The sequence below is a fragment of the Batrachochytrium dendrobatidis genome (assembly GCF_000203795.2).
Source record: "Batrachochytrium dendrobatidis JAM81 unplaced genomic scaffold BATDEscaffold_17, whole genome shotgun sequence".
NCBI lineage: Eukaryota > Fungi > Chytridiomycota > Chytridiomycetes > Rhizophydiales > Batrachochytrium > Batrachochytrium dendrobatidis.
The window spans coordinates 383,862-404,425 of NW_006281115.1; the positions used below are offsets into that span (position 1 = coordinate 383,862).

Here is a 20,564-nt window from a genome sequence, read left to right on the forward strand (position 1 = left end):
CTTGAGTTGTACTCTACCACTCGACATACTTGTTTTTGAAATGCTATATTGATGCGGCAGGCAATAAAATGGCTTTGAGCCGTAGCAATCTGTCACTGCTCAAATCTAGCACGGTTTCTCGCTCCGCTAGTAATTTCTCAGACGTATCCTTGCTTCCTTTCATGGCCAACTGAAATTTTGGAGGCTACAATAAATCATTTTTAATGTTCATCTAAGCATCAACAATTGTTTGAGTGGTAAGATCAATGCTACTTACTTGTCCATCAAACGCGTGGAGGTACCTGCGTCGAGCTTCTGCAATGACCCAACCCACTGTTCTTGGAGTTCCTGATGGTCCACTGGTACACTCAATTTCAAGCAATTTTGACGAGGTATGGGAGTGTGGAAATTCAATTTGAACAGCGGTGCTTTGTCGAGGTGTTAAACAATGTACTGAAGGGCTATTTAATGAAGAAGCAGTGTGTGCAGTTGAAATTGGAGAAGAGCAAATCACTTGAGTGTTAATTGGTGGTAAGTGCACAGTCACAGTTTCTGGATTTGTTTTAGAATGCATCCCGGTGGAAGACAACAGTTCTAGTGAATTCAATGTAGTACTTGATTCGTATATATGATCAGTACATTGATGAGTGGTTTTTGGTAGACTTATGCTTGCTTTTCCAGAAAAAATATCCGAGTTTTCCGACATTGACTCTGCCAAAATTCTATCATTATACAGTAATTATGAATAAATAAACAGATTTAAAAAAAGGTACAATAAATTCAATATGCTACCTTTTTCGTGTACGTCCCCTTTGTAGTGGAACAACAGGACCAGAATGATCCGAATCATCACTGTCATCCAGTAGCTGCTGGTGTGCCTCTAAATAGAGTGGATTTGAAGTGGTCGCATTGGTTGTGTCGATTGGGCTGGAAACAAGATCGACAATACCCTTTGATGCATTAATAGTTTTGATAGGCTTTGGATGGTCACGCAATCTTTTAGACGAGGAAGTAGTCGTTATGTTTTGCTTAGAGCAATCTGACGTGTGCGAATTGCACGATAATACTTGACGATTTGCACTTGAACATTCAAAAGATTGTGAATCAATTTGCTCAAAATCTTCAGAATCTTGCGACCCTAAATCGTCCTACAATTATTTTATAAAATGGTTAAGTAATCAGTGTTGTATAATTGGGCCACTGAAGCAAGTTTGATTACTTACAGTAGCACTACTAGGATTAGAGCTTTGTAAACGTGTACGTGAACTCAAATACTCAATCTGGGCTGTCAAAAACTTGACTTGGTCAATAAAGTTAAATCTTTGGCATAAATGTCTCAAACTTTCTAGGATTTTCAGTTGCATCTCCACGTCCTTAAGCCTTTCAGCCAAATCAAACGCATCACTATGCAACTTTCGTAATATCTGAAATGTCTATCAATCAAAGGTAAATATGGAATATAATCATTATTTGAAACTTCAAAAAGACCAACTTTACACTTACTGATCCACCATTGGTCATTGCTTGAATCAATTTCCACATGGCATTCAATGTAATGGGATCGCATGAATCCACGTCGTCATATTTCATAAACTCTCGATAATAAGTTTGAGCAGACTCCCATTGACTCAGATTAAAATAGGCTTCGCCTAAAGATTCAAAAATACAAATATACAAAACATATGCTCAGATCATGGTATCTTTTCAAACAAATTTGATACGTGGATAAACATAACACTATTAAATGTACCTAGACGATATCTTATTTTGTTGATATGATTAGCAGATTCTTTCAAAGTGATGGAGAGACTCAGCAATGCTTTTAAATCAACCACTTCATCTGTAATCAACCCCAACTCCCTAAACGTAATCACAGTAACGATTTAGACTAGAGTATAACCCGGAATATATCGCTCCAATATACTTTTGAATATGGGCTGATTCATACATGTTTATGCTAGCCTTTTCGCTCAACGAAATATATTGTCTCCGATACTCATTCTTGAGCTGTGCATCTAAAATTGTTCGAGATAATGGTGCCAATTTCTTTGAAAGCTCGATATCTCGCTTTGCCGATTCCAATGCATCCTGACAAAAACAATATAGTGATATTAGCCATGATTTACCAGCCAACGGAAAATCATAAACGCATGGTGATTACCTGGCATTGCTCCAGTTCTTCTGCATAATTGTATTTTTTTGAAATTTCTGTTGTAAAATATTGGCAAGTGTGAGCACCATGCTTCAATGATAACTCAATAATCTCAAGCATACCTTTATATTTTTCTAAAGCAATTTTTCGCTCAACAAATTGTCCAAGTTTTCGTAAACGATAACCTAAATCAGTCAATGTATAATCAGCAAACATACTATAACCTTGATCAAAAAATATCATTAAACGCTACAATTATCCCAAAGAGACTTGAGCTCGCCGTCTATATCGCCAAGCTTATGAAACAATTCCTGTTCTTGTTTCCCAAACTAGTATTGGCAAAACCAATTTGAAAATTAGCACGCAGGAATAAACTTGATACGCTTTATATTAGGTTGATCAAACAAGTCTACCTTGAGCGCTTGAGCATAATCCAATTTTACATCAAAACATGTTGCTAAATTGAAAAATGCATTTGCCTGTTGTTGAATATCTCCTAATGCAAGCATATGAAACGTTAGTACTTGGTATCACAAAGCTCATCAATTTGCATTATAACTTGATTAAACTCATATTATAGCCGTATTCATGTGCAACAAAGCACTAGACAAGATTGCCAGTGTATAATAAACAATCAATTCACGGAATGATTTTACACCAAATTACTAAACATTGTGTCTTTTGAACTGGTCGAATTTTTTCGAAAACAGTCGAACCCAGTATTTGAATTGTAATGGATGAATTTGATGATCATGCAATGTATGGTTATGCCAAATGTGGGCAATTTCAGTTCAAAAATACAGTTTGTGATCATCGTATAATAACTGTTATATTTCCAAGAATTGAAAATAACAATTAAAGTCTATATTCAGTAGGAAAACAACAAATATTCGACCATTGTCTATTCCAGCGCAAAATAGAGGCAGTTTCTGCAAAAGTGTTCCATTTTACATGAATGCAATTATCAATGAAACGCAATAAACACTACCTATTTGAGAAAAAATCTGAAGCGATCTTTGTATTGCAGCAATTCCTTTATCTGGAGCAGCGCTAGATTTATACACAATGCCCAAGTTCATGGCAATCATAGCTCGCCCTCGTAATTTTTGCTCAGGACTAATATCTATATAGAATCCGGGACTCGGTAGAGGTGAATTTACAAGTCGCAACTTGAAAGTATAAAAATAATTCCGAGATCGAGATCGTGATGATGTAAAGCTCACCTTTTGATCTTTTGACGAGACCGGCAGCATCTCGTAGCAGCAACTGTGCATTATCAAAATGCGCTCTTTTGGATATTTCCACTTCGTCCAAACTCTCACTACGATGCATACGCCAATTAACAAATAAAAGATGCATAGTTTAGAATTCCGTTATAATAGATAAGCAGCGTCAACTGTTGAGCAGACCAGAGTTGGAATTCAAGACACCAATTGGGTTACCCTTGATTTATATGATAGACAGCAAGTTCTAGGAGAGCTTCCAGCTCATCGACCTCACTTTTTGCCTCTTTCGACTTGCTTAGCCAATTTTGTGCATATAAGATTGCTTCTGTATAGATTCCTAATCTGCATTGCAGTTCGTGCCAAAATGATCAGCTACTTGAAAAACTAGAATTCCGACATTGACACTACAGCTCAACTCACTTGCTCGATGCCAACGATAGTTGCTGATATGCTTTGGCTTCTTTGAGCGGTTCTTTTAATGCAAACGCAAGTTCCTGCACTTCTCGGGAATATTTTGCGACCTGTGCCCAATCCTCGGTGCGTCCGAACAATTCCAACAACTCTTCAGTATATTTGAGCATTGCACGCTTATCCTTGATAGCTTTGACTTGTGCAAGTTTGACAGTAATAGCACGTAGTGTTTGAGGAATAGATGCACCCACAAGAATATCATTTTCTCCTGAATTATTGTGAATTCGTCGCTTCACTGTTTCAAGTCGATATGTCACTCGTCCCATTACTTGGTAATTGTTGAATTAAAACTTTGGTCACAGCGACAATGGGAATAGAAAGGAAAGAAAATATGTTTTTTTGGTTATATAGAAAACTCTACTTTTATTATATTTTGAAAACTTGAGCAATTGATTGTTGCAGCATATTTGAAATACGAGTTTTTGGTTTGTAAAATTACACAATCGTATAGGCTAGTGCAGACTCTATATAGATGGAGCGCCAAAACTCTTTTGTTAGAACACTAAATGAGGTACGTTGTCATATACTCAATCAAGATGGGCAACAAACTGGCCGTGTCAAACCAAATGTAGCCGCGGTACAGAAAGCACGATCAATAGATGAACAATCAATATTTGAGAAATAACAACTTGAAAGTGTAGTTGAATCCAAGTACTGTTCAAATGCATGATGCACACTGGTGATGATTACAATTTCTCTTTTGCTATTCTTCCTTTCATTCTCATGCTTTTTGTCACTAGCTGTGAATAAAACATGAAAAAAGTCCGAAAAGTCCGAAAATTAAATATTTTGAATACATTGAAAGCATCAACATGTCATTGACCTTGTCAAAATAATCAAGCTATACTTGACGATTCATTAGAGTATCAATCAGTAGTCTTGTGAACATGCATAGTATTGACTGAATCAACACCAGCCATGTATTGCTCTTGAATCTGTCAAGTTCAATTCCATCATATTCATTAAATCATCTTCAATTCTCTTATCTTGTAGCCAAGACTATATATTCTGCCATCAAATGGCAAGCAATCTTTCACATTTGTAAATCTACACTAAACACTTGCATTCATCCACTTGGACATATACGCAGTCGTTAAAAGACGCATTCAACTTGTTCATTCCAAGCCATATTTGCATATACAGTTTTTGAACTCGGTCAGATTCACAAAACTTGAATCATGAGTCTGATGGACATCAAGATTAGCTAACCAGAAATATTATTGTAAGCCTTTAAAAACAGTGCATCAAACCTGGTGACCACTTTGGGTCATGACTTTTTATACTGGTCGAGCATCTGTCAAACTTAATCGAGACCGAACACGAAGTTCATCTAAAGATACAAGATGATCTGCCAATGTTCTGTATGCAATGGGGAGATGTGTTCGAGTCGACCTTGCATGAACAAAATTCATGCTTTGAGACTGCTTGTTCTGGTAAAATCATTTGAATATATCGAGATTCAAAGGTTAGTATGGCAAATCTGTTATTCCGAGTTGTGGTTATTTGGCAAAATTGATAGTAAAATAGCTTGCCATTGAAGATGGAAAATCTTTGGAGTTTTCGTCGGTCTTGTAATGATCTGGAGAGGTTTCACCTGCTAGTGTATCTATGCTAGACATGACCATGTCCTTGTTCTTGTCCTTGTCATTTTTTTGTTTAATTGGGGTTTCACAACCATCTTCCTCATAATTGGGTTCGTCAAGTTTTTCTGTTGATGGCAATTCATAACGTATCCATGCCTTTCCTTGATGTAGTGATTGAAGCAACTGTTCAAAAAAAATCTGATCATCATCTGTTGAGCGTCCAGGCAAAGAAGAAACGAGCTGATCCATAATCGTAATCTCGTCTAAAAACGCATTTAGAGCCCAAATAAATGTTTGACCTGCTCGATTAGCCTCTCGCTTGACAAACGTAGCATGATCTTGAGATAGTTTAGATGATCCTGACGCTGAATCAAAAGACATTTGTCCCTTTTGTCCAAAATGACGCCGATATGGTGACTTTCCAGCTCGTTTTAGCGCGGTCAGCAGTGTCTGGATGCGCCATTTTTCGATCTGTTTAACCGAAATAGCAGGATTTATACCAGCTGTTGGACCTCCAACTAAATTGTTTGAAGATGATAAATTGGATGGATCTGAATTTAAAGCCTGCCCAGAATGCGAAATTTGGTGTTGCTGAACAATCAATACTCTTTTAGTAGCTTGTAGGATATTGATGAGGCTATATAGAAAACGTCGTTCTGCAGAATACTTTCCAGAACAAGACCAAGATGCAGCAAGATAAATGCATGACTCGAAGGCTTTAAAGATTTGTTGGCAATGGGCAGACAAAACAAAGGCCTTTGCTACCTGTAATACGACATCTCCAGTATCTAATGTATACAATGACCTGATGTGTTGAAATAAAAGCTCTGCGTAATCGAGAAGTGCATAGCGTATTCTTTTCCACTGGTCAAAATTGGAAGCTTGTTTTTCAGATGTGCCTGGTAGTGGTTTGGATGGGGTAACGATCAACGGAGAAGCAGTATTATCTTGAATCAAAACAAGACACTTTGTCGGCAGTAATTCACTGCAGTCTTGCTGCAGCACTTTGTCAAGTCTATTACAGAATTAGCTCACTGTCTACACGATTAAATAGGTCAAGCGCGAGTATACCTTTTCATTGTATCCTCGCAATGGCTTATTGTTAGTGCCAGTTCTGTACGGCCAGCGTCTTTTGGACAGTAATAACCAGTCATTATACAAACTAAACCAGGTTTAGAATTGCAGTATTTAGTTAAAAATGGTTTAATTCAGCAATCACTTGAATATATTAGTCATCCGTGTAAAATATATCATTTTTCTGTATTTATCCTGCAATCCATTTGCTTTTGAATAAACAATGCTTGAATATTGTTATGCTTTTCTATCAGAAATTGACTAACTGTCATTCTCAACTCAATAATATGCAACATACACCATACTATGCCACAAAATCAAACTATAATGTTGAATCTACCCTAATCCCTCATTTGTTATCACCATACATTGTACAATCAAGTTTGAAACCAAACTCATGTATTGCAACCCAGTATCTGAGTTTGACTGTTTTGATATTATCAACCAAGGTGTAAACTCATATTTGTTGTATCCTAATATCAGACACGTTGGCACTCTAGTTCAAGGAAGCAGATATTGAACAAGTAAAATCTACTGAGAATTATCATTTCATGATATTGACTGTTGTGTTTTTGGCACCCTCATCTAATGTTCCGTTTTACGTGAATACAGTTGTAATATAATGCGACATAAGGAATTACATTGAGCCTGGAGTTTTGAGATCAGATATTGAGAGTTGGCCTAATGGCTGAAAATTACTATTTATCGTGTAATTCCTAGCCATTCATGTTTTGACATTCGATTTTTACCGAAACTTCGCATTGGGTAGTTTATTTCACTTTTAAACTATTTCTACGACTACACAGTTTTTAAGCGTATCGATGCAGCATTTGCAATACAAAACTTGCAATATTGGTTAGACATTCAGTATCTAGACCGATGCTGCTAATCGACTATATTTAGCCCACCAGACCAGATTTACAAGTACTCATTATACTACTTTTACAAACTAGGATGCTTCATTGTCAGTTTTTATAGCGTCTGAACCCCTTTATCATTTTGGTTCCCATGACTGGGCTGATTGATTTGCTAGAAATCAGCTTCACAGTCGATCGCGCCTCCTCTATTGCTGTATTTGGACGAGATGCCCTGTTTCTTAGCAAAGCTGACGAGTGACGTCTGAAATATATGCAACATTTAGCAAGGTTATACAGGAATACGATTGTGAATAAATGTCGTCAAAATAACTCATGATAAGTAGTTGAAAAAAGCATACAACAAAGTACCTTGCTGAAGATAACCGAGGAGAAGGCACTCGTCTTGGTGCGTCTGCAAAGTCCATCGCAGCTGGATCAAACAAAACATGTTTGGTTTGCTATACGATTTTTGAACATCAGTGTGTATTTAAATTAAACCAAAATCAAATTTAACTGCAAGTTAAATATACCTTTGCAATATTGGGGATATCTGAAACCATCATTTCAGAACCCAGATAACTACGTATTGGAGGAAGTTTTTTGCCTAGATGCTGCTGAGGGTTTTGGGAAGTACCTCGAGAAGCATCCCTAAACGACTATGAGTTGGATTTTGAATAAATTGATTGGAAATATCAAAATACATACCATCCTATATGAGAGGAAGCTTGTTTTGAAAATCCAATATTTGTAACAGAAATCGCGTCATTTATTGCAGTAGCATTTCCTGTCTGCGTTGCTAAAAGTGGAACCAATCTCATCCCAGGATTGTTTCTATCAAAAAGTATCAGATAAGGTGTTTAAAACAAGTCAACTGACAGACAATAGTACCTTTTCCAATTGGAAATATACAGAGCTTTTGAAATGCCTGAAGGAATGCGGGATGGAGGCTGAATATGGTAATGTGCATCTTGATTTTTTGCAGAGGTTGGTCGAGTAGCACATGAACGAGCGGATGTTGGACGAATTACATTCCAAGCAGATACAGGACGATTGGAAGCAGTCTGTGAATCAGAATTGAAAGCTTGAAAAGTAGAGACAGAACTATCTCTTTACAACCAAACAATATATGTTATGATTTGGTAGTATAAACATTTCTCGAGTAAAATTTACTTACAGTCTTGATCTAGCAGAAGAATCTCTTTTTTGCAGCGGGACTGAACGAATAGTTATAGCGCTAAGCAAATTTGGCAGTGTATCCTCCACACACACTTCATGCATGCCAACACCCTGATCGGAAAAAGAGATTTTATTGTGTGGATGCAGCGCTGTAAATAAATGGGTTAGTATATGACATTCATGCATTTAATCAAAAATACTAACAAACTCGCCAAGTTACATTGGGCATATTTGCAAACCAAGTCGTGAAATACTGGAACAATCTGTCATGTAATAACCACATTTAGCAATGTTTGTATAAAGAATGCATGTCAAAAAAATTACCTCGGCCCATAGCTCTTCAAATACACTCGACACAATATCTTCGCGTACAGATGCATATGGATGTTCTGAAAGTTGCTGATACGATTCAGAATGGTTGGTAATATCAGATCTACCAAAAAATTCAATAAGTACACATGGGAATAGTTGAAAATAAAAATATTTTTAAAAATCGATACCAACGTTTCATGACATGCAAGCCACTCTTCGGCACTCCCGTGTGTAGAAAATACCTCCTCTCCAAGAAGGTGGGTAGAACGGTTTTCTTGATTTAACTCGTTTTGCAGTTTTTGAGATAGTGTACTGGCCGATTCTAAAAAAAAATCGGACGAGCTGCCACTCCATAAAAACACATAAGCTGCATGTGTCTAAATTCAAATTGGTTAGCAATAAAATGAATAAATATCAAAGTATACTCATAACACTGACCTGAAAAATTTCTAGATAATCAACTGGCCCAAGATAAGGTTTTTGGCTGCAAGTTGGAGAGTAGGGTTGATCAGAATGTTGATGCGTATCAAAATTGCAAGAGTCGGAACAAGACAGTGTCCAATCAAACACTGTCCACATCAACAATCGATGTTGCTTATCAACTGTATTTTCTACTGGCAACGTATTGATTGGCAATTCATGTTTAGTCTTCATAATCGCAAAAACGTTTACTGCTATTCTTCCTGGATGTTTTGATCCCCACAGCTTCAAAAGAGCACTTTGGAGTGCAGTAACTCCACCAATGCCATCACAGACAACCGAGATTGCAAGACAAGGTTCGGTTTTTGTCAGCTTGATAGGATTGCTTTGTGTTGGTGTTTGGCTCCCGTCATCTAGTTCATAATTGTATGCATGATCGTTTACTGGCCTGCATTGGTATACAGCCCTGATAGTGTACAAGTAGATTTATACATTGAATGAGAAGCATGTTATTTTGTGATAAATATTCGAGTCTGACACATTTTAAACTTGACTACTGAAGATGGCCTTACCAGTATGAGTTGTCATACCGATCGTCGCGTAACCGAGAAAGCGTTAGTCGCACAACAGGATCTGTCCAATCTACCATGCTCCTACTTTCACCCAAAACATAGACATCTTTTAATTCAGATTCAGGAGTGTAGTTATGCTGAACTACAGTGCTGGATGCTAAGCTAACTCCTTGCACTTTCATACTATCATTTTGAAAAGTATTTGACGAATATTCAGGAACTGATGGACACGAGGAATGACTTTGAGCCATATCCCGACAAATAAGCTCATATCCGCTCTCCTTTGTTAGGGATAACTGATTTCCTCGCACCCTGTATTATTGAGATAAACCCGCCATTAAAAACTGATTAATAGATGAATTTCAGATGGACTGGCAACATACCTAAAATGAGGAAATAAAAATGACCATTCGTTGCATTCCTCCAACAATGTATTATCTTTGTCAGAGGGCTGACTTTCTTTGTATAACACTTCATCTAAATGCTCAAGCATATCTTGGACTTCATGTGTAGCCTTTGCATCATAGTCCTAAGCAACTCGTTATAAATGAAGACGCAAATTAATATTCACATTGAAGCGTTCAACATATTTTCATGGAGCGATACAACATACTTGCTCGCTTTCATCCCAAGACCCCACCGTGCTTCCTAAACTTTCCGTGTAATCAATAAAACTATGTGCACTAAATCCATCCATACTGTGTCGCTTGTGACCAAAAAAATGCATTTTGGAGCTGTTTCGACCTCTATTCAGAGCAGACTGATATGTATCCATTCTACATTCAGTGTCTAGCCAGCCCGAGAAAGAACTCTTTTTATAGTCCGTGCATTTATATATCTCTTCCATTGGGTTAAACTAATGTGTTTATTTGAGATAAGCTATCTGACTCGCAATTTGCCTTGTTGGAATCAACTATAGATTTGGGGACTATTCCCTATTTTTAAGGCAAACGTGTTATATTTGATGATAGACTGCAAAAATAGATTGAGATTCAAACTTCAAATCACATGACAAGACGTTAACAAGCCGAGTTGCTGCAGAAAGCATTTGGCTTACAACACTGACAAGATGCAAAACGTTTATGACTACGAGGCTGACGAAAGCGAAGAAGCGACACTGTCTGATTTGTCCACAGCAGCATACATCAGTTCGCATTGGGTGGTAGGTATCAGATCATGTTTTTAAGATTGTCAGATTTTGAACTACTGACTATATCTGCTGTTGAATAGCCATCTGATGCGGAGTCTAAGCTAAAGGCAGATGTAGTCATTTTTAATATTGAGCCTATGCCTGCTTGGTCTGTTTCTGGAAACACTCGTTTTGCAACCGATTTTGTGACTCCAGATGTCAAAACTTTAGTAGCCCAGGTGTTTCTGATCTCAAAGCTAAAGGTGATGAGGGTTCCAATCTCTGTCATAGACATGGTTTGATCATACTTTGTTAACAGTCATATCGTCGGTTTATTCTATTTTATCACGCTCTACAAGTGCTCGAAAGGTCATAATACTTTTCAAGATGTTTTGGCTATTTGCCATGTGTATCGATTGAATGAGCATGTGCTGTACACTGAGACATCTAGTGAGCTAGCTGAGGCAGAAGTAAGAGAGTGGACCGCCACTGTTCTTTCCAATTTGTCTGTGCAAAAAGTCTATGTTGTTGGGCTAGATCTAACAGGATATGCTCCTGGAGTCGTAGCTTCTGGGTTAACAATTCCCAAGGTAATTCGTTTTAATAGCTGCTAAAATAGGTTGGTGCTTACAAGATTGATGGATCATTTGTATTTTCATGTGCACACACTAGGAGTTTAATCCCTACCAGCTAAAAATTGGCAATCTATACAGCGGTAATTGGGCTGCGTGCGTGTCCATGGCAAGTTCTTGAGCTTTGATGTGCAATTGCAGACCTTTCATAATTCTTGATTGTTTTTAAAAACTAACCTTTTTACTATTTTAGGCACTGGTTAAAGGACTATCGACACTAGGACTTCTTTTGCCTAAATCTGACGGTGTTCTGCACAAGGCTGTTTTAGGGCTTGAATCATGCCATGATCTGTTGCATAAATTTCCCATCGATACAATGTTTGAAGATTCAAACCACATCATTCCATCCACTGCTCTGTATGTTTAAATTGAATCTTTTATTTTTCTCCAACGACACCACATTTGTGGATACGAAGTTTACATACTGTTCCTGACAAAAGTTCTGGGGAATACATGACAAACATGTGTCGTAATGCAGATATATTGTTTAGAGGTGTGTATGCTGGAGGATCGCGGTCCAGAAAAAAACTTGTGTTCATGTATATAGAGATGACATTGAACATAGTTGGCTGTAAATCGCATGCTCTGCCTAGTAGCTCTTGTATGTCATTAGATGATGTCATTGTATGCTCTCGCCCTTTTATAACTTCACTGCGAGAAGTAATATGTTTGATGGCGGGTTTCCATGATACTTGATTGATACATAGAACGACGGCTTGAAGCTGAGTAGCCAGACGTTTAAGAACAATAAGGGCTTCTGCCATGCATTGGTTTCGCTCGCAAGAATCAATTGGATCAGATTCAGTATCACTCCGCATACTATTGGCAATCGAGTCTATAACCACAAGGCGAACATTATTCTGAATCATATGCTGTTCTAATTGATAGATTATCAGATGATGTAGCGTTTCTAGATCGCCAACTCGTAACACGAATACTCGATCTAACGCTATGTCTGGGCCTTTATTGGATACTATCGGATGAGCTTTTGAAAAAGAGCTCAACTCTAGCAATCTCACAGAAGGAAAGTTTTTGTCTGTTGATATATACATTGCACCTTGAAAACCATCAAGGAAAGCCAAGTGTTAGTCCAGTCCAATTAGATTTGATAATAGAAGCAGCAGTCAGTTTTCTAATTAGCAAGAACATCAAGATTAAATCAAACCTCCATCAAGGCCTCCCATTGAAAACGGCATTTGCACCTGCAGTGAGAGCTGTAATGCCAACTGTGTTTTCCCAGCTGATGCTGGTCCAAATAGCTCATTGATAGAGCCTGTCAGTAAACCTCCGCCAAATGCACTGTCTAGTATTTGATCACCAAAACTTAACCGTCTCTGTGTTAAAATACTGCCCACTTGGCTTGGTTGTCGAGGCCAATGGCCCATAACAAGAATGGGATATCCAAGTCAAGAGTTGATCAAGTTTCAATTCATTTCATAATCTGGACTAAATTTCATGAAAATGCAAAGTTGTCCGATATCACAAAAAGAACCCGTTTTACAGTTGATTCTGTGTTTTGGTGTCTAGTTTAATAACAATAACTCGCATGTTAGTGAACGTAGTTTATTTTACAGCCGTATTCACGTAGAATGAAGCACTTTTTTTTGAATAGCTGCTCTTGTGTTGCTTCAGAATAAACAATGAGTATTCGTTACGCTTTTCTATTACAGATCGACTTTAATTGACATTCTTGATTCAACATGGCGTCTATTCTATGATGCTTGTATAATCAAACTATAGTTTGGATTGAGATTGTCTTCATTTGGTACAATCATACAATCACCCAATTCATCCATTGTGATCCAGATATTGAAGTCTTGAATCCTTGTTGTAGTTTAAAACTGCCTGGTTCTAGTTCAAAAAAGCAGATTCCAAGATTAAAAAAGTGTCAAATGTGGAATTTATTATTTCATAAGATTATCATGTATTTTGACTTTGTCAAGTAGTTCATTTTACATGAATAGAGTTGTAATAAAACTGAATAGCACAATTTATCCAGTTTAGAATCTTCAAGTTTCAATCACGTGGTATTTTGAAGTCAACGCAGACCAAGTTTTTATCGACATCATCAATACCAAACTCAGCTTGATTGATGATTGCCTTGACATCCTTTCAGCGAGACGGAGTTCAGACAATTAGGGATTGTCGAGATGCCTATCTGAAGTATTCTGCAACATCTGATACAAATGACGGACAGGGAACTGCACTTGCGATGGAGTCAACATTGCCAGACTCATGTCCGCCCATTAGTGTACCATCGCATTCAAAGAGGAAGTTAGTTTGTAAACCAAAAACTGCATCATTATTCAACACAGGAACCAATTCATCTACCAGTGTATCTACTTCAGCTAAATTGACAGCCCTTCCCTCTTTATCTATGACCTCTGATTGGTGGGATAAAGATCCAGCAAACCCAACTCCAGCTGGAGGCAGAGTGTTGAAATCGCTTAGGTATAATATTAGTGTCTCGTTGGCTTGTACACTGTTTAGTATCATCACATTGATCTTGATTCTAGCAATTAAGAGTATTTGAAAGCAGTGGAATATAAGGTTTTAATCAGATTAAAGCGAGTCGAGTAGGAATCTCACGCTATTTACGTATTTGTAAAATAAATGTTACTACTAGACCAGGAATGTATACTAAACTTTCCAGCAAGTTTCCAAGACAAGCGTCGGTAGTCAAAAAAGATATAAATGCAATCTATGTTGATACAGACGAATTTTCTGTTTCGACCGAAAAAGACGACCCAAGTATGCAATCTGAACTGGTCATTCATGTTTCTTTGTTCAATCCCAAACGATTTACTACAAAGATTGCATCGGTAAAGATACTTGGTGGACAGACTCTTGCTGATCTTCGGGATGTTCTACTTTGTTCAAGCGATTTGATTTTGATTGGAAACGAAGCTCAAAATACACAGACAAGGCCAGGCTACTTTTTCATTGAAAACACTTTTTATGTGGATCTTAGAGATAACGCAGTAGACTGTAGCAGGTAAGCAATATTTTTCAAAAAAATTGGCCGAAAATTTGGATGAGATTGGCATTCAATTTACTCACCAAGACTTTGATGTGATAGAGTGATAAGATCATGGATGGAATTGGATAAGGAGTCGTTTGGGAATACAGAGATCAAAGCAGCTCGAATGGACGAGACAAAGCTGTGGCAGTTGTCGATTGAGTTGAATCAGGCATATCTGTACATGCACCAAGGAAGTTGTGGCCATCTGATGACATTTGACCAAATTGGACTCTTTAATCCCAACGTGGATTCGAAATACCGCAAAGACTATCCTATATCTACCCCTATTACTAATATATGTATGCCTAAATGCCATGTATGCGGTGTATTCTATGCCAAATATGCTACAGTGGATGATCTGCATACAGCAGAAACTCCTTCCATCTGGTGTTTGGACTGCTTCAATCAGTTTCATTTGAATCCGTCTGGACAACCACGATATAATGTCCAGTTGAGGGAAATTAAAGCTGTATCTACGTAATAACATGTATTTATTTTGCAGTGATTATCTTGAAATAAACAATAATTGGGTATTCGTTGTATTTTACTACTAGAAATTGATTGTTTCTTTTATAGAAACTCTTGTATTCTAATATTAGATACGTTTTAGCTCAAGAGAACAATTTCTGGAATACAATTATGCATGATAGTTACCCAATGTCAAGATTGAAGAAATGTCAAGACTTGCTTTGTAGTTTGTAAAGAATGAGCAAAGACCAGCAAACCAAAAAAGTTGAATAATATTGTCCGGTAAATTTGACATCAAGCAGGACTATTTATCGTGTATTTTGGCACTCTTGTTATTTATTTCATTTTACATCAATACGGCAGTAAATCTTGTCCAGACACTGCAACGATCAATTGATATGGCCGAAGTCGATGAATACTTTGATAACCATGTTCTATCTGTGTGTGCTGCTTTGGGAGGGTATGAGACTGTAGAGAAGGGCGTCGAGCCTGTCTATGTTCCAGGAGATGATTCAATTGGTGAGTAGTCGCTGTTTTAGGTCGAATAAATGGAAAGGATTGAGCTATGGTCATAGGAACAAGGCATTGGAATGCCAGTCAAGTTACATGGTGTGATTTTAATTCGGACACATGGATTAGTACATCAACTAGTACATCAACTAGTCCGTCAACTGTCAGCTCGAAACAATAGATATTTAATAAATATATAGCCAATCTTGATCCAGCAGTTTGTTGGGACCAAAAGGTTGCTCTAATTCATTACTGAAACCCAATGTTTTGTTTCAAACAGCATGTCTTCGGGATCTAAAGAGGTTTCTTCGAACGGCTGAGCAAACCAAGGACAGGCATGTGCACAATCTGCTACGCAAGTGGAATGTGCTACAAAACGATCTACTTCCACTACTCATTACTAGTGTCCGTTCAAACAATCTCAAGGTTGCTGCCCTCGTGTGTAAGTGATTTCGCCATTTAGATGTTTTAATCTAGCAGTATTTGTACTGACATTATTGGCGTCTAGGCGAGCTGCTGGTTCCACTCACTTGGCCGTATGACCAAAATGGTCAGTCAAAATATCAGGACGAAATCAAGGAATATCAAGAAGCATTCCTCAAGGATAATGTGATTTCGTCTGTTTTGACAGTTCTGATTCATCTTTTCTCAATTCCATACAAGTAATTTAAATGCATATATCAAATGGTAATCCTGCTATGCATGCCATTCATATTGGTTAATTGATTTTTACAACTTAGACAACGGGCCGAAAATGATCATACTCGACTACGCCTTTTTTTTAGTTTATTTCGAAACTTGATTGCTGCAAATGACGTGCAGGTTGCAGTTACTGCGTCTGCCGAATCACATTGGAGATCTGTCCATCAGGAACGATTGATCATACAGCTTGAAAAAGATGGAATTATTGATCTTTTACTATCGATTTGTGGAAGCTTATCCAGCGAAGAGTTTGAAGGATGGAATGTTTTGATTTTGGAAATTATTTACATGATTTTCCATCGACGAGATATCTCGGAACTGTTCATAGAGGTACTATGCCTTGTAGTTGCTTAATGTTTATTGACAATCGAGATGCATTTTTGTCTGACTGGTGCTGACTCGGAGCTTGTATTTCTGTAACGCTGATTCCCGCGTTTGATTCTTTATCCATGTATAGAAACCTAAAGGAGAGCAACTGGCCACATTGCTGAAAAAAGAACAATCCTTGAAAACAGCATGTTCAAACCCAAAACATTCTCGACATTCTCGATTTGGAGGAACATTGACAGTGTCTCTACCGGTATATTGACGATGGCTATAATCATCTGTGGTAGTGAAGACTAATCATGCATTTGTAGAATGGGTCTAGGATCAACACTCGCGATATTACCACTAAAGATGTGCTAAAGGACATTGCTATTACGGACATTCCTAGAGGGAAAACTCGCAATGTAAATAGTATGATGCATTTGCAAATCCAGTAACTATTTTAACCTTTCATATAACTGTATACATAGTTGGCTGCTATAGACAGTAAAATCTCCATCGAATCTCCAACAGTTCGAAAATTATTTGGCAAGATTGCATCAACTTTTGTCAGTGATGCGTTTAACGACTTGGCCATATCCTTGAAACGCGATTTTGATCGTGAAAAGACATCACTAAAGGACAGCGACAACATGCATTATCTATGGCTCTGTCAGTTTGCTTTTAGTTTTAGACGCATGTCTTGCATTGGAAGTACTCCTATTGGTGTGGATTCCATACTTGGTGTGTTTAATGTGCCAAATCTTGCATTCACCATCCGTCGTCTCACCGCAAGTCGTGACGAAAAGGTTAAACGCTGCTGGCTTATTTTAATAGAATTGCTGTAAATCAGATCTAACATGATTTTATATTATTAGAACCCATTGGAAACAACACAATGTCTCCGTTTTTTGGATGAATTGGTGAGGCCAACTGATTTCAATTGAAAATGTATTTTATTTTTGCTAATCCACAGTTGGTACCACTTGAAGTTGTTGGTTGTTGAAGAACTCTCTCAGTCAAGCAATGATGAGCTTTGCGATTTATCCACTCAGCTTATATCAGCTCTATACTATGAGCACGGCAATGCTTTGCTTTTGAGAAGTTTATGTAAAGAATTTAAACAGCATACTAAAAGGTACTTGTCAGTCGAGTTGTTACTGTTGCTTTGATTTACTTTTTGCTGATTATGTAATATTTCAAATCCAGCTATCTAGAAGCATTAGTTGCCTGCATTGACACATTAATTAATGTGACAAAGCGGAACACTGCTAAAAGAGGCTTTTTAATCACCAGAAAAAAGGTTAAAAAACTTCAAAATGATGCTCAAAATACAGAGGATCAAGGCAGGTCTTGGTTTCGTTGGCTACTCAGCATTTTTATATTGGTATACTAAATCTTCAAACTATGCTAATTTATAGATATCATGTACAATGAGTCTGATACAGAGGAAAGTCGGCACCAAGAGCAATATACAGAAAATGCCTTTGATTTCAAGTCCTATGTTGCAGTAAGCTGGAGTTTGTAGAATGGAATACAGTCCTTTGCTTTTGGACTAGAATAGGAATCTTGTTTTTCACAGTAATTTATCTTTAGGGATTTGCATCCGAATCAACAGTTGTTACATATTGCAAACTGCTTAAATACTATCCTGATTTGTCGCCAACAATTGCAACAAAAATCTTGAGCATGTTCAAGCGCCTGTTTTGTGAACAAAAATATCATGAACCATTTTTCAAGGTAGCCGTTAGTTTTTGAAGATACACAAGAGCTCGTTTGTTTTTTATGAGATTTGGAATTTTAACTTGTCGCCCGCAAATTATATAGCTATCCGTTCTTGCTCTTCTATATCATGTTTCGACCAAAAATGTTGGCTCAACTGCAGCCCTTCTTGGGAAAGAGTTTGAAGAATTTACGAAATTGGTTTCAAAAGCGCTTATTACGAAAATATCTAGAAATAAGGATAGGGGACCTTTGGAGATGATCAATGTACGACTTTATTTATTTCTTAAATGTTTATCACTACAGTGTTGTAAGCGCACTAAATATTTCATGATGATATGCGTGTACAGATTCTTTTTAGTTCAACATCGGGTAATGTAGATAATTCACAAACAACAAAAGTAAGATGTTTTAATATGTTGCAGCACTTGAAGTTTCCACTAATTTTTGTAATTTTAAATATCTGGTTTAAGCTTGATGAGGATGTGCTGTAAGTGGTGTTTGGCTATTTTTGGATTGCATTTACAAGTCTATTAGCGTTTCACTCACATTGTTTTTCAGTAGGAATTCAATTAGCGACACAATGTGAGTAATTGTGTTGAGATTTTTGCTTGATATTGCATTTGCTTATTGATTCAATTTAGCTTTTGCGTCGCAGCACTCGAGTACTGGCTGGGTACTGCCATGCGTCAAGATATCAAGGCCACTTTATTCAAGGTATTGTTGTAATTCTATATTTTGTGCAGCTACTTGGTCTGAATAATGGCTCATTAGTTTGCGTTTTAGGAACTTCGAGATTCTTTTACAGCAGCTTTGCAACATACAACGATGCGTAAGTATTCGTCATCAAATAGCCGACTAGTCGAGATACACTAACATTGCATTGTATATATAGCTGCTTTTTCTGAAATGATCCAAAAGTTGATACATACCAGTGATGAATTGCAAATTTTATTTGAAGCGGCATGTCTGAGTCTAAATCATGGTAATATTAGATTTTTGATTATTTGAAAACGCTGCATATTGGTGCTTTACCATTGCTCATTTATGTTTTAAAAACTAGAGCATGGATCGCTTAGTATTCCAGTAATGTGGAGCAACAGTGATCTAGTAGCTGCTATTCAAACAATTGATATTTTGCAAGGACATAAGCGATCTGCTCGCCCTAGATCTGGTAGCTCTTTTAAAAAAGCCAAAACGGCTGAACCAGTCAACAACCTGTCTTCAAAGGTAAATCCACAAAACAACCAATCTCTTTATCATTGTGATATTTATATGGCTATGATTTTTGATAAATTATTGTGAATACTCTAGTTTGTTGAAGAAAGTGATGAGGATGAGGAAACAACAGCGATATTTTTTGAGCGGGAGGCGGAATTGCGCAAGGCTGCAGAGAATGCTTGGAAAATGCAAGCGTCCAAAAATGCAGTTTAACGAAATTGATTGTCTGTACGTTAATCATAAGCTGTTGTGGTTGACATGAGCACTGATTATAAACCTGATACTTTTTGAGCATATTTGGGTTATGGTTTAAGCGCTTCTGCTAAAAATAATGAACGAGGTATTGATCAATTAACATATACACCAAGTGAAATGAGATGGCAATTTTTATATTGACAGCCGTATTCACGTAATGCAACGCTTGTATCTCTGACTTTCTTTTGAAATAAACAATGGTTAAATATATGTTGTATTTTTTACTAGATATTGATTACTTATTCAAAAAGCAACACCCATCATATGAATGTACACAAACTGTGGTTTTGAACTGAGATTGTCCTTACTTGGTATAGTCATACATTGTCTATCACCATATTTATTAATCATAACTCAGATATTGAGTTCTGATGTTATCAATACAATGCTGTACACACTCGTCCTGTTGTATTCTAGAATCTCGGATATGCTCGCGTTTTAGTTTGAAAACAAAGATGGCAGGAATGTAACTATACATGACGATCATCAGGAGAAAGACCAGTAAACTAAAGGGTTCATGACACAATATTTTCCAGTGAATTGACAAGAATCATGCCATGATACTGGCTGTTTATTATGCATCAATACTCAGTGCTTCATTTTACGTGAATACGGATGTAATTGGTAGATACTACAGTTTCTCCCTTGAGTAGATGGACGCCTTACAAATAATTTGTCAAGGAATCACCAACTTGAACTACTAAAAGATGAACGTTTATATTACAGAATAAGACCTAATAATATGGCAAGATGTGCGAGTGTAAGCCTGGTCACG

The 20,564-nt window shown here is 37.3% G+C and overlaps 7 protein-coding genes across 7 annotated transcripts; 3 read left to right on the forward strand and 4 right to left on the reverse strand.

The window, feature by feature from the left end:
• Nucleotides 1-43: 43 nt before the first annotated feature.
• On the reverse strand, nucleotides 44-4,094 carry BATDEDRAFT_92400 (uncharacterized protein; the record flags this gene model as incomplete). The annotated part of the gene is made up of 13 exons (XM_006682671.1): nucleotides 44-184; nucleotides 257-701; nucleotides 772-1,127; nucleotides 1,203-1,412; nucleotides 1,483-1,628; nucleotides 1,730-1,839; nucleotides 1,928-2,067; nucleotides 2,141-2,316; nucleotides 2,385-2,460; nucleotides 2,545-2,627; nucleotides 3,120-3,254; nucleotides 3,355-3,452; nucleotides 3,778-4,094. The coding sequence occupies 13 exons, from the start codon at nucleotides 4,092-4,094 to the stop codon at nucleotides 44-46; spliced, it is 2,433 nt and encodes an 810-aa protein (XP_006682734.1).
• Nucleotides 4,095-5,327: 1,233 nt separating this feature from the next.
• On the reverse strand, nucleotides 5,328-6,565 carry BATDEDRAFT_92399 (uncharacterized protein; the record flags this gene model as incomplete). Its single annotated transcript, XM_006682672.1, has 2 exons — nucleotides 5,328-6,426; nucleotides 6,483-6,565. 2 exons carry the CDS (start codon nucleotides 6,563-6,565, stop codon nucleotides 5,328-5,330), a joined length of 1,182 nt encoding a protein of 393 aa, XP_006682735.1.
• Nucleotides 6,566-7,450: 885 nt separating this feature from the next.
• On the reverse strand, nucleotides 7,451-10,669 carry BATDEDRAFT_92366 (uncharacterized protein; the record flags this gene model as incomplete). Its single annotated transcript, XM_006682673.1, has 12 exons — nucleotides 7,451-7,604; nucleotides 7,712-7,800; nucleotides 7,873-7,990; nucleotides 8,048-8,173; nucleotides 8,231-8,449; nucleotides 8,517-8,629; nucleotides 8,843-8,951; nucleotides 9,023-9,207; nucleotides 9,269-9,716; nucleotides 9,841-10,134; nucleotides 10,206-10,351; nucleotides 10,436-10,669. 12 exons carry the CDS (start codon nucleotides 10,667-10,669, stop codon nucleotides 7,451-7,453), a joined length of 2,235 nt encoding a protein of 744 aa, XP_006682736.1.
• Nucleotides 10,670-10,891: 222 nt separating this feature from the next.
• BATDEDRAFT_92480 (uncharacterized protein) lies at nucleotides 10,892-11,950 on the forward strand (the record flags this gene model as incomplete). The annotated part of the gene is made up of 4 exons (XM_006682627.1): nucleotides 10,892-10,984; nucleotides 11,053-11,190; nucleotides 11,311-11,541; nucleotides 11,777-11,950. The coding sequence occupies 4 exons, from the start codon at nucleotides 10,892-10,894 to the stop codon at nucleotides 11,948-11,950; spliced, it is 636 nt and encodes a 211-aa protein (XP_006682690.1).
• Nucleotides 11,951-12,749: 799 nt separating this feature from the next.
• BATDEDRAFT_7636 (uncharacterized protein) lies at nucleotides 12,750-12,911 on the reverse strand (the record flags this gene model as incomplete). The annotated part of the gene is made up of 1 exon (XM_006682493.1): nucleotides 12,750-12,911. A coding segment is annotated over one exon (162 nt), but the record flags the coding sequence as incomplete, so codon positions are not given.
• Nucleotides 12,912-13,675: 764 nt separating this feature from the next.
• BATDEDRAFT_28296 (uncharacterized protein) lies at nucleotides 13,676-15,086 on the forward strand (the record flags this gene model as incomplete). Its single annotated transcript, XM_006682550.1, has 3 exons — nucleotides 13,676-14,034; nucleotides 14,210-14,578; nucleotides 14,663-15,086. 3 exons carry the CDS (start codon nucleotides 13,676-13,678, stop codon nucleotides 15,084-15,086), a joined length of 1,152 nt encoding a protein of 383 aa, XP_006682613.1.
• A 385-nt stretch (nucleotides 15,087-15,471) lies between these two features.
• Nucleotides 15,472-19,887, forward strand: BATDEDRAFT_92367 (uncharacterized protein; the record flags this gene model as incomplete). The annotated part of the gene is made up of 21 exons (XM_006682628.1): nucleotides 15,472-15,592; nucleotides 15,864-16,025; nucleotides 16,092-16,245; nucleotides 16,324-16,615; nucleotides 16,743-16,865; nucleotides 16,924-17,016; nucleotides 17,083-17,400; nucleotides 17,470-17,514; nucleotides 17,584-17,729; nucleotides 17,801-17,952; nucleotides 18,013-18,101; nucleotides 18,188-18,331; nucleotides 18,419-18,580; nucleotides 18,664-18,714; nucleotides 18,787-18,803; nucleotides 18,875-18,898; nucleotides 18,958-19,030; nucleotides 19,100-19,145; nucleotides 19,209-19,298; nucleotides 19,377-19,543; nucleotides 19,628-19,887. 21 exons carry the CDS (start codon nucleotides 15,472-15,474, stop codon nucleotides 19,745-19,747), a joined length of 2,589 nt encoding a protein of 862 aa, XP_006682691.1. The 3' UTR covers nucleotides 19,748-19,887.
• Between the last annotated feature and the right edge of the window lie 677 nt (nucleotides 19,888-20,564).